Source organism: Sturnus vulgaris, chromosome 9 (genome assembly GCF_052056855.1).
Source record: "Sturnus vulgaris isolate bStuVul1 chromosome 9, bStuVul1.hap1, whole genome shotgun sequence".
In the NCBI taxonomy this organism is placed as follows: domain Eukaryota; kingdom Metazoa; phylum Chordata; class Aves; order Passeriformes; family Sturnidae; genus Sturnus; species Sturnus vulgaris.
Window position 1 is genome coordinate 14,956,288 of NC_142251.1, and position 12,748 is coordinate 14,969,035.

The 12,748-nt window shown below is 37.4% G+C and overlaps 1 protein-coding gene across 1 annotated transcript in view; it reads right to left on the reverse strand.

Moving 5' to 3' along the window:
- The window catches only part of ZNHIT6 (zinc finger HIT-type containing 6), a 32,650-nt gene that overhangs the window by 12,990 nt on the left and 6,912 nt on the right, over positions 1 to 12,748 (reverse strand). Inside the window, exons 6-8 of the mRNA XM_014883162.2 lie at positions 8,618 to 8,686; positions 7,747 to 7,827; positions 7,146 to 7,226 (exon numbers count right to left, since the gene is read on the reverse strand). Of these exons, the coding sequence (XP_014738648.1) occupies positions 7,146 to 7,226; positions 7,747 to 7,827; positions 8,618 to 8,686 (231 nt within the window). The remainder of the gene's footprint in view (positions 1 to 7,145; positions 7,227 to 7,746; positions 7,828 to 8,617; positions 8,687 to 12,748) is intronic.

The following is a 12,748-nucleotide window of genomic DNA, read 5'->3' on the forward strand; positions in this document are numbered from 1 at the left end:
AACCCAGACACGATGAGAAAAGAGGATACTGTGTACAGTTTTTCTGGTTTAGCATTTGGGGGCTGCCTACCTACTCTGAAAGCATGAAGTGTCTGAGGGTCTTCAGATCTGCCTGTGGTGCTTATAGAACACCACTACATGACTGGACAGGTCAAACTACTGGCTGAAGCCAACTGTAACACTTCAATTGCTCTCTCATCCTCCATCTCTTTACTTACATATTCCTCCTCTGCAAGTTGTCTGGATTTAACTTGCTGCACTATAGACAGCAGAATTTTGGAGTGGAGGTTATGATTTCAAATAAATCTTAGTGCAATAAATGTCTCAGTCAGCAACTCTCTGGCTGGGATACTCTAGAAACCCTAATGCAATACCATTAATTATAAAACAGTTCATCCAAAAGAATTCAGCATGGATTACAAAACACTGGATTGTTACTTTAAAAAAACCAGGCGTCTACTGGTTCATAAAGGAATCCCTTTCAAGAAAAAAATGATTGCACAAGACAGTAAGATGGACAAACTCTGGGTTTTTTTGAAATCATCCCAAAAATCTTTTGAAAGGTCAAGTAATTGTAGTCAGACATCACAAACATTTAGCTATGCATGCTACAGATTCTGACCATACACACTTACTATACTCAGCAATGAGTAGGTTTTTGCTTTCCATCTCTGTTGTGCAACAGGAGATTTCAATGAAGAATGTATGTAGCTAGGAAGGAAAGTGACTGTTTTTTACAGTAAAAGCTGTGTAACCTGGCATCAGCTCCTCTGCATTGCTTTTGTCAGCAGAGAGACTGATGTTCAGATAAAGAGCATGTGAAAAATGACACTGAAACGGCTGCAGTAACAAACTAGGAAGCCTGAAACGACCTGTAGGAAAATGTAAGGAAGTATTCAGTAAGAAAAGCAAGAAGTATTAATTAAAAAAACCCACAAACCAAAATCCAACACTCGGGGGAAAAACAGCAAGTATTAATGCACAGGAGTGCTGTGTTTAAGACACAGACTACAGACTAAATTCTATTTCCCCTTGAACAGCACGAAGTCACCAGTGCCTGACTACAGTTGTGCAGTGAAGAATGACTATTGTAAGCTGGCTCCCTGCTTTTGTAAAGCTGGCAGAGCTGCTTTTGTGCCAGCTGCTGCAAGCTACAGAGGAGTAATGAATTCTACTGTCAATCTTCTGGCATAGGTTAAAGCCAGCTTGGGGTCTGTTCCAACTCATGCCAAGGCCAGCAGTTTAGCCAAGGATTTGTATCCTTAATTCCTGTCTCATGCATATTGTCTACTATACAAATGTGAAAAGAAATTGCTTTCTAAGTAAGGCTAGAGAATCATCAATAAAGTACAACACTTTTCAACATTTGCAGAAAATGCAAAGGAGGAAATAATGCTTGAAAAGTGTTAATTCTAGCACACTCGTTTTGCAAGAGGAAGTAGATTTTTTGAAAAAAGGTCAAAATATGATGATAAAAAGAACTGATCCATGCACCACATTAACAGCAGCGACTTTTTAAAGAAACTGAGTTATGTGTGAAAAGCAGAAAGCAAAGACTGTAAGTTTTCTTGGCTTTAAATGAAGTTATTCACAAATGATAAGGCAGAAGGAAGTGCTCAAGGAAGAGAGCATGAAAAACGAAGGAAAACATTAACAGATCAATACTTGAGACTACCTTCAACGTATTTCAATACGTTTAAAAAACAATCTTAAAGTAACTGACAAAACAAGTAGCTGATAGACATTTTTACAGATAAGGAAACAAATACTCTAAATGCTACATTAAAAAAATATGGTTCCATTATATTTCTACTACTTTTTGAATTCCAGGACAATTTTCCAAAAGTCTGTTGGCTTATTTGCGCATACTAAAACAAAAAGCTTCACCTTCCTGAATCTATTACTGTGACTACTGCAACCTACTGATGTGATCTAACCCACAGTTATTTAAAAACAATAGACTACTAAAGAAAATTCTCTTTGAGCACAGAGCTAAGTCATCCAAGGAAATAACTCTCATTTCTGCCAGCTGATCTTGAGACAGGGAAGTGATCCAAAATTACTAACATCCTCCAGCCTTCTGGAAAGCAACCGAATTCAATCAGTTAAAGCAAAATAAGTGTTCACCACCATAAAATAATGGCATTTAGTAGAGGAGAACCTCTGATACTTGTTTAGCAGATTTTCTTCCCTGTGGTCCACAAGAATGAAGTGACAAACATGCCATTATTCTCATGTGCCCCAGCCAGGGCCACCACAGACAGTTAAGAAGTCCCTTGATGTTGGAACTGGCACAAAAATCCTTTTGGTATTTTCTGCTTTCTGAATAATTGCAGCAGGAGCTGCACCAGTACTACTGATACAGAAAACAATTCTACAACTGATTCTGTATCCATCTCTGTATGATGTGGCAGTTTTACAACAGGAAAGTGACAGGATACAGTCTGGTGCAGTTCTGTACTCCAGCTCCTTCATGGATTTGCTCGACTGAAAGCAGTGGCCTTTGCAAAGCTCTTAAAGCCAATCAGACAGTATTTTCCAGGCACCTAAATATTCTGCCTGTGCCTACTCTGACCTTCAAATCCCCACAAAGTTTTCTGCAACAATTTATTCTGAAACAACACTCACATGCTACTCTGAATACACCAAAAAAGAACATTCCTATACTAAAGACCTAACACAGATGTTTAAGAAAGGATTATTTTTTAATTCTATTAAATCCAATGCGTGCAATTAAAGTGTCAATTATCTAAACTAGATTCATGCAAGATGTTACTGAACCCAGTAAAAGATCTATTTAATTTGTATGGTTTAACCTCCTTTAGATTTATTTGTCTCTGAGAGTATCTACTCCAAAAATAAGTTTAAGTTGCAGTTATTTCTCCTATAGAAATAGGATCATCTTATATGATAAGGCTGAGTAAATTAATTTCTCATTAAGTATCTGCAGTTACAAAACAACCTAACTCTGACTATTAACTTACTAATAAAAAAGACCAAGGATCTCTTTGATTTTGGGAAGGGCTGGTTGCTGTTTCAGTTTAGTTTGTTACACAAAACCTGATAAGGCTATTCTCAGGAAAATGAAAAGGTGTATTTCTCAAACCACACTGGGTAATTTGGCTGTTGCACCTTTCCCTTCCTTACTGGAAAAAGCAATGCTCTTACCATATGAAGTCACTTTGAAGGCATCTCAAATAAAGGTCTGAAGATAGTCAGGACATTAATTTTTTCTGAAGAAAGAAAATACTACTTTATGAAAATATGTAGACTATAAAAATGATCCAAGAGGCAGAAGTTAAACCCTTCTTGGAACAGTTAAAGCCAAGGAAAGAATGGACACCAACACTAACTAAATATTGCATAACAGGTGATCAAAGCAAGCAGTACCAAAAGGAAAACTATTTTGACCCATTCAAATGCAGATTTCTTCCAAACTTCCTTTAAAACCAAAAGGTTTTAAATGAAGAAGGGTTATGTAACGCTTGTTTCTTGGCAGCCTCCTTTGCAAGATTCCTCATAAAGTGTAGCAAATGAGAAGATAAACCAAGTGTAACTAAGAGTTATAGAGCATGAGATGACAGGTAGAGCTGAGAAGACATGAGGAGACATTATGCTTTAGGTTATTCCAATTAACTGGGGTGTGCTACCAATTCATACTGAAAATAAATCTTACAAGCTGGTTTTAGAGAAGATAGAAATAAGAACTTATCATAAAGTTCTCTAAGAACTGTCATCACTGATGGTAAAAGACACATAGCAAGAAGAAAGCAAGGACTGTCTTTGGTAGCTACCCATGGTATTTGCACACCAGTGGCTTTCTGAAGTTCTACAGAATTCCTGTGAGAAAGCAGAAATCAGTACTTAATGGCTAATTTGTATTTCTAGAGAAAGAAAAAAAGACACCCAAAAATTTTAAGCATTCTACAAAGGACCTTCAAACTAAAATGATGATTTGCTGTGAAACACAGAAAATAGCCAAAACTAAACCGCAAACTCCTGTTTCGTAAACAATTGCAGGAAATACTAAAATCCTTCTACTTATCTTAAAACCAGAAGACTAACATTTTATAATCCTGCTTAGATACTCTGAAACACCACTGCACTTTCTCAATAATACAAAATTGTAACCATGAAAAGTAATGTTTTTCCTAAAGGTTCTGCTAAGCCTAAAAGCAACATCTGACATAACAACATATGTTTACAACTTTTCTATAATCTAGTGCTTGTGGAGAAGAAATTTTTCTGGTGGGCACAGAAGTTGTAGATAACAAAACATTCATGCAGACTTACAAGTATGAGTAGCCTACACCAATCATACTCCTTCAGTCTGCCCACAAAGTGATGGAAGAGCATTTTGCCAGACAGGAACATACATACTAAAATCATGCAGAATGAGGAGGCACAGGATGAGAAATTACACTGAGCTGACAGTGGGAGTCAAGGTTACACAAATCAGCAGTTAACACTTCCCACTGTTATAGAAATATAGATAAAGAAAGGTGAGAGAGCTCTTGTCCCCAGTCAGTTTTTGATCCAGAGAGAAGACCACTAAGCAGCAAGCTGGTCATGTTTCAATCACAAGTACTTCCACTGCAATTCCAGGTATTGATTCATGCAGTACAAACCAATACTCTCCAATTAACTCAGGGGCGAAGAACCAAAAGGAGAAGAAACCAAAACAACTTCTCTCTTACTTAACTGTAATGCAACTACTGTAAAAATGTGAATTCCCTCCCAGAGCCTTTGTCACAACATCTGTGCTGAGAGCGCCTGCTGGCACAGACACAGCTTATGTTGACAGAACTGACTTTATGCTGACATAGCAGTCCCATCATTTCAAACTTTGTTCTTTCCTTTCAGAGGAAGATTTTTTTTCAGTATTCTGTTTCCTTGACCTGTCTGCACTGCCCCAGCTGGGCCTAAGCCACCAACTTATATGAAGAGATCCATATAATTTCCAAGTGAGGAACTGCAGTTCTCAAGTCAAGATACACTTTTATTTTAACTTTCTACTGGTTTTCCTGTACTTTAAATTTTACATTCACTAAATGGAATAAATAGCAATTACTCCAACCTCATTATCAACCCACATAGGCTGATTCTGGGAATGCAGATGAGTCTCAGACTTGAGAATATTTAGGTTAATTTAATTTAATGAAAAAGAATTCCTGCTCAAAGCTGGGACATAAGGAAATGCTATTGATACTTCAGAAGAGGCAAACGGTTAAGTAACAAAAAAACCCTGACGAGCATAAGAGATAGTCAACTTCTATATTAAACTGGTTTCTTTCCAAAACCTTCTACACAGCTGTTAAAAAACAAACTTCCCTTCTTTCTTTAAAAAGGAAATGTGAAGGACCACTGCTTATACTGACAAGGTCTTTTCAGCTCCTCACACCACCCCACCAGCAGGTAGGCTGGAAGGCACAAGAAGGTGGGAGAAGACACAGCAAGGACAGCTGATCCCAACTGGCCAAAGGGATATTCCACACCAGATCACACACGGTCAATATTAAAGGCAAATTAAATTAAATTAAAGGCAAAGCTGGCTGGGGGCTGCTGCTTGGGAACTGACTGGACACTGATCAGTGGATGGCAAGAGACTTCACTGGACATCACTTGTTTTCTGTATTCTTTTATTCTCATCCTTTATTTGTTTATTCTCATCCTTTCCTTTTTTGTCCTATTAAACTATCTTTATGTCAACACAAGAATTTCAATTTTTTCTTTCTGAATCTCCTCCCCATTCCCCTGGGGATGTGGGGTGTTGTGTGAGTGCCTGAGATGTGTTTAGCTGCCTGCTAGGTTAAAATATGACCTCCAGTCAGCAGGGACCTCCTCAGACCCCAAGGCCTTTAATACATGATCAAGAGGAGTCTTGACAGAGCATCCAATACCTCTTTCAATACTCTGGGATGAAACTCATCAGGCTCCAAAAACTTCTGAATATTCAGCTGAAACAGCTGGTCCCTTACAATTTCAATGTCCACAAATGAGAACTCACTATTCCCACATTTATAACACTCACACACGGGGTACTAGGCAGTCCAAGGCCTTTCATGTTTTCTCCCTGTATGTAAGAACCAGGGCTCTGTATTTTCAGATTCACTTAAACACAACAGATTTCTAGCTGGCATTCTGATGGCAAATGTTACAATCATATTTCAAATATTGATTGCAAAGAGGAAAAAATAAATCAAAATCATTAAGAGTTTGCACTTGAATTTGAATTGAAAAGTACAATACACATTTTTTAATATTACTGGGAAAAAAACCCCCAGCATAAACTGGAAGCTAAGTTACAGCTAAAATTCTTACAATATACCCTTATTTCCCCCCTTAGAAATAATGTATCATATTTTAGGGAAGCATATTATTTACATTTGTTACATTCGAAGACAAGAATGTACTTCCAGATGCCTAACTTCGATTCACTGGTGAACCACCATAAATTATGATACTAAGCTGATACATATCCTTTTCAGTAACAATGACAACAGGGTGGAGTGTTCAGAATGGTATTTATACTAGCAAAAAATATTTCTTTAAAGTTTAATTTTGAAGTCCAAGATTATTGTCTGTTCTGAAAACAAAGAAAACAATTCTGCACAAGTCTCAATTCTGAAGACGTAAAAGCCCACACCCAGAAAAATGGTAACATGAAGAGTGACGAGCTTTGAGAAAAATGGGTAATTTTAAATGCAGTGACTGGATTGTGATAAACACATAATTTTTGCTGCACTGATTTAAAAAGATAACTCTCCTTGACTATCACTTCAACTCCCTCTGGGAGGTTAACATGTCCACAGAGGAACTTCCAGAAAGAAATGGATGTATGCAATTCTGTGGGTCAATAGTTACTTAGCATTTTAACAGAAACCTGTGTTCTGTTACATTGGCATGGATAGCTTAGGTATGGGCACACTCACTCAATAATTGCACTGAAATGTCAATGCTGACACATTAAAAGACAAAGAATTGGCATTTTTGCCAAATCATTTTTATAACCATTTCTAATTACTCACTGAAGTTTAATCCATTAGATTGTGTAATCTCTAACTGTAACATTAAGGACTAAGAAACGTGTTAATTCTTCTTGTAATTTTTAATTACTAAGCACATAAACTGAAGAACCACCTTACCTGACAGAGTTTCGGTTCCTGTTTTCTATTTTCATTAAAATTCGTACATCTGATTGAGGAGATGCTGTATAGATTTTTAATCTGAAAAAAAAGCAGCATAAATGCAGAAATTATGTACAATGACTTTTTTCCACAGGAAATGGCTATCTTAATCATGCCGAAATGGATATCTTAAGCATGTCAAAGCCAAAATAATGTATTTTTTTCATTAAAATAATAATTTGTCACATAATAGGTGTTTTCTATAAATTAGGGTTGTAATTATTAGCCTGTTTTTTAATTATTCTGAAGGTTTACTGCCACCTCCACTGAGGTTACTTATGGTTACATTTTTCAGAATTTCAGTTGCTTTATTTGGTCTTTATGCCACGAATCAGTTTCTTAACTTTTGCTGGTTTAAGTTTGGTGGTTGTAGCCCAGGGTTAGTTGGTTGGTGAATGTTAGGATGGTTTTCACCAGAGGAATTAAAGATGTACTGCTGACTGGGAACTCAGCTCTGCAAGCTGACAGTGCAGCTAATTTAGATAATTTAGGTATTCAGAACCATTCTCTTTTATTAGTGCATTAGGTCAACTAGGCAGGAAAGTTATTCAACACACACCTTTGACAAACGACAGGATCTGACTCCACTGGATCAATGTATGGCTTGAGGATATCAACAAGTGTTTTATCATCAGGCACCCTTTCAGCAAAGATAAAAATTAAGCATGTGAGACATCACTCATCATGTACACAAATATCTATTGTGAGTCACCTGGAGGAAGCAGTATATTAGCATGCTACAGTGGCACAGCTGAGTAGTTTATGGGAGGATCATAAATGTGTATCAATACTGCACAGATATGGGCAGCTTTATCTCAACTTCAGCACGGGGATTTCACAGGCACGCATGAGGAGTAAACAGATATCTATCTCTAGTTTCTAACCCTGCAAAATAAACATGCTGTTTCTGCAGCCCTAGAAACAGACAAGGACACACTTCTCATCTCCCTTCAGGCTAGGAAAAGAGGAGAAACATTTGTCAATAAAAGCTTATTTTTTTGGTTTTTCAAAATGTGTTTGTGGACTTTACTACAAAGCAAACAATGCAACCATTTCACTCTGTATGAAGGTCAGCTCCAGAGTGCAGGTGAGGACAGGTGGCAAATTGTGCTGCCCCTGAACATCTGCTCCATGAGAGGAGAGTATGTTAGGTGTAGGGGTACTACTATTATGAATATGTAAGCCCTCTATTTACAAAGAGAAAAGGACTAACAAACATTATGCCTGATTTGGAAAGTCTGCTAGCTTTAGAGAGAAAAGGACTACACAACTTTCAATATTTTTTAGATTGAAATGCCCTTTTAGCTAAGACTAAACGTAATACCTGAAAATTTACCTTGTGTAATAGAACTTGGTAAGAACTGATCAAAATATTTTGCAGTTCAACTTTTAATTTAAACTTTATAAAAATATTTTTTAAAGATCTGTACCCTTTTAAAGTGTATTCAGCATTACAGTGAGGAAATATGAGCTTCAAATGCCAGTAGAACTTGTTCTCCCTGAAAACAAAAAGAAATGCATATTCTTAGTTGGTAACAACTACTACTTTTTTTCTATCATAAAGCTTGGTAACCCACAGCATGGGTGCAGAAGAAAACACATGGTTAAGATTTTGAATGGCTTCAAAGAGTAAAAGGGTCATGCAGAGAAGCTATGTCCTTTGAAGGATGTAATGCTTCCACATCCTGCTAAATTTCAAGTCCTCATGGGATGCAAAACAGTTCCTTACAAACATAATAAGGTATCACCAATTAACTGATCAACAAGTATTTCACACTTTAAAAGTGAGTATATTCCAGCTGCCCTTTAATTTCAGAAAAGGAAATTGCTTTTTGGCACATCACCCAGGACAGATTAACAAACCTCTGCAACAATAATAGCCAGTCCTAGCTGAGGCCGGGTCCTACAGAACACAGGGGACTCAACTTTTTCCAGCAATGATGGCCTCAATAGAAAACGTGTCATGGCCAGGGAAGGAAGTTGCCTTCTGGCATAACATGGATAAGAGAAGTTAGAAAGAACAAACATTTTACAGAAAGATCATAAAACTTCTGGTAGAGACACAGCCATGTCACATTCCTTTCTTCTGTATGTTAGTTGTTATTTTTAAGACCCACCTTCCCTTTTCAGCTAGCATACCTGAGAACAGAAGCTACTGAAGCATAGCTCAAGAGCAGTATTCTAGAGAACACTCTGCTAGATCAGGCAGTCTCTACTTCCCTTTTTGCTCATTTGCAGAATATCTGCAGAAACTTTTCTAAAAGAATTCCCTAAGAGAAAGCACAATCTAAAAGGTAGGTTCCTGACTTTTTGCTTTGGTTCAGAAATCCACACTCATGACAAACAACAAAGATTTAGAAATCAGAGCTTAAACATCTGTGAAGCACAGGGACATCTAATGGTGTCTTTTTTTAAAAATTACTTTCAAAACCATTATTTAAGACAAATGAATCATTGCATCCAAGATAATCATCCTCAGTTATGGAGAGATTCTGGTCTACAATAAAAAGCAAACACAGTGTTGTTCCAACACGTTGTTTAATTTGTTTATCAAGCAAATGAAACATTATCCAGCAGGTTCTAGCTCGCTGCAGAGAGGAGTGTATGTGCAGCCACCAGCAAAATAGTAAACATAGCTGCTAAGATCAATTAACTGTGATATCAATTTTTAAATGCAAGCATTTTTTATAAAGTGAGCTTATCAAATAAGTAGTTGCCTTACCTAGTTGTTCCTAGGAGAAAAGTGAGCTTTACAGCTGAACTATACTTTCTGGAGTATAAGTAAAATCAGACTGGTTAGTATTTACGAAAAAAAGAGCAAGCAGGAACCCCCAGCTCCAAGAAAATAATATTTAGAATAAAACAAATTAATGAAGCTCAGAGTCCCCAAAGCAACATGTGCCTCAGCAGAGTTGTGCAGCATGCCTTGTGATTCCTCCCTTCCCTCTGCTCCTGTTTGTTAAAGTGGAGAATGAGAATGCCTTGAATGAGAAGGTGGAATTAGAGAACATAGATTTGGAAGAGGTAAGAAGATTGTATGACCAGAGCTAGAGTGTAACACAGAAAACATTATTAATCATATAGTGTATACATAACCAGAAGCTGGCATAGTATTTGGGCCTGTGAATTTTATGCTATTTTGCTTATTGGCATGACAGTCTGAAATTACCAAACTGCGAAATGTTTTGAAATAACTCAAAACCACTGAGTGGAATTCTGGGAGTTTTTTGGAAGGTAAGTAAAACAAGGTTTTGCAATTCTTATCTTGACAGCTGAAGGAAGCACCAATGCTACACACAGAGCAAATTGAAATATCAATAGGGTTATGTAACCAGTTCAGTTCCCTTGCGATTAACAAGCTTGTGACTCCTCTCAGACATGTTAATATCTGCCATTAACATGGAGTGGTGTTAGTTCAAAACACTTTTCCAGGGAGACTAGTGAAAGTTAGTAAGCTTTAGACTCAGAAATAGGGTCACCACCATTAGCTGAAGGAATTGTTTATGATGGCACATTTATTAAAATGTTTATAAGGCCTGTTCAGATGAGGGTTTTGTTCTATGTTATTAACTAACATGAGCCTTACTAGCATGTTTTCTTTTAACTCACCATCTTCCACACTTTCTTCAAAAAGCCCACGTTTATCTATTCTAAGTGACCAACCCTTTCAGTGACACTTTGATCTTTAAATCAAGACAGCCAAAGCATGAGAGAGACAAACCATGACACAGCTCATAGAAACACATAGCCCAAAGGACTGTCTCTAACACAGGCACTTGAAAAATAAATGCTCCAAAAAGAACTCACAGCTATGTGCTACCTGTTGCTAGGAACACTCATCACATGTCTGTACAAACGGCTGTCACACAGCACATCCTCATTTCACATGCAAGGCTGATTCCCTGTGGGCTCACTGAGGCAGACTCAGTTCATCAGTGCAGCTGTAAAATCAGCTTAAGAGGATTCTTCTCAGACTTCCGCCCTCCCTCCCTCCCCCTTCCAGGCACAATCTAGACTATGGAATAGTGCACAGAAAGTGCCGTGAATCAGGGAAGCTGAAGTTAAAAAGCTCATTTCTCATCAAAAAGTTCCACTTTGAAAAAACAGAAATATTGATTTTTTTCTCAGCAAACTAATACCGTCACTGGCAATGAATGACTGTCTCTCTTCAAAGTACTCTTGCCTGGAAGTAAATGGCAAGCAGAAAGTGGCAAGACAGTTTAAGAACAGGATAGAAGTAGGCAAGGAAAAAAAAGAAGCCTGGAACAGGAATAACCTCATACTCTTCACTGTACAATGAAGTCTTGAAAAACAACCAGCTGGGTGCCTGTTACAGAACTGAAGCATCCCTCACCATCATTGATGTGTGCCTAGAGAACTTAATGTCGACTGTAGATGCTATCAAAGCTGCTTCACAACAAGTTCTGATCAAAGTTAGATATCCTGGCTCCAGATCTCACTGACTTCATATTTTCTTCAAAAACAAGGGACATGTAGTATGTTCATTTTCTAAATGAAAATGCCTAATTGAATAAGTCATCTGCATTTGAGTAACAGCTCACTCCATAATCATTCCATGCCACTCTGCTGTCATGGAACACCCCTCCAACACTGCCCTGGTTTTTTGGATACCAAGGCACTGACTATAAAACTACCAAACAGCAGAGATCTGGGTGAAGCATAAACACATCAGTGATGTCAGTAAAAGCAGCATCACAGCCCATCCCTGTACTGCTTGATTTCATCTCCTATTCTGGCTGCTTCAGAAGTTTGGAAATGGATGAGAAGGAAAAGGGAAGCCAAGCACCTCTCTCCCTTCATGAGATGTAGATGCAAAATACATTCAGAATTGCAAAGGCTGTTTCAGAACTACAGTTCTACAAAAAGTAACTATCTACCTTTCATTTCTCCTAAAACTTAAAAAAACTTATTTTGTCATCAACTGTAGTTCTCCCAGAACTACATGTAGATGATTTAAAAATTTTTCACAGCAACAATGGAAACAGTTTTCTTCTGATATTACAAAGACAACAGCACTATATACAAATTGGCTGTCTCCTCCAGCTGCCTCTCAGAACAACTGCAAAAATTTTCACCTTTACAGTTACAGCAGTACCTAAGAAAATGCCCAAAATCTGTGATTGTAGACAGTACAGCTGCTGGGAATTAAAGGAGGACTGACCTACAAAGGACTCTGGACTTGGACATACCTGTTAAGTGCCTTGGCAGATTTCTAGAAGTGTCTAATGTTTACACATTTGTTAAAAAATATATGAAATATCTCATAAAGCTTAACTTTATTACCTAACCTTATTACCTATATGCTTCTTCTGAGCATTTCCTCTCAGTTTTGTCTAGAATAAAACAGTTTTAAACATGTTTAGAAGGTGTTTGTAAATGTGTATGTATATATGTATGCAAACTAAAATATTTATTAACAAAAATTCTAAATTAATCACATCTTAAGACATCAGCTGCAGTTCTGGCTCTACAGAAGTATTTCATTGCCAGCCTGTCAAAGATAGTGATTCATTCACAATTTTGTTTCAATTTAGCAACTA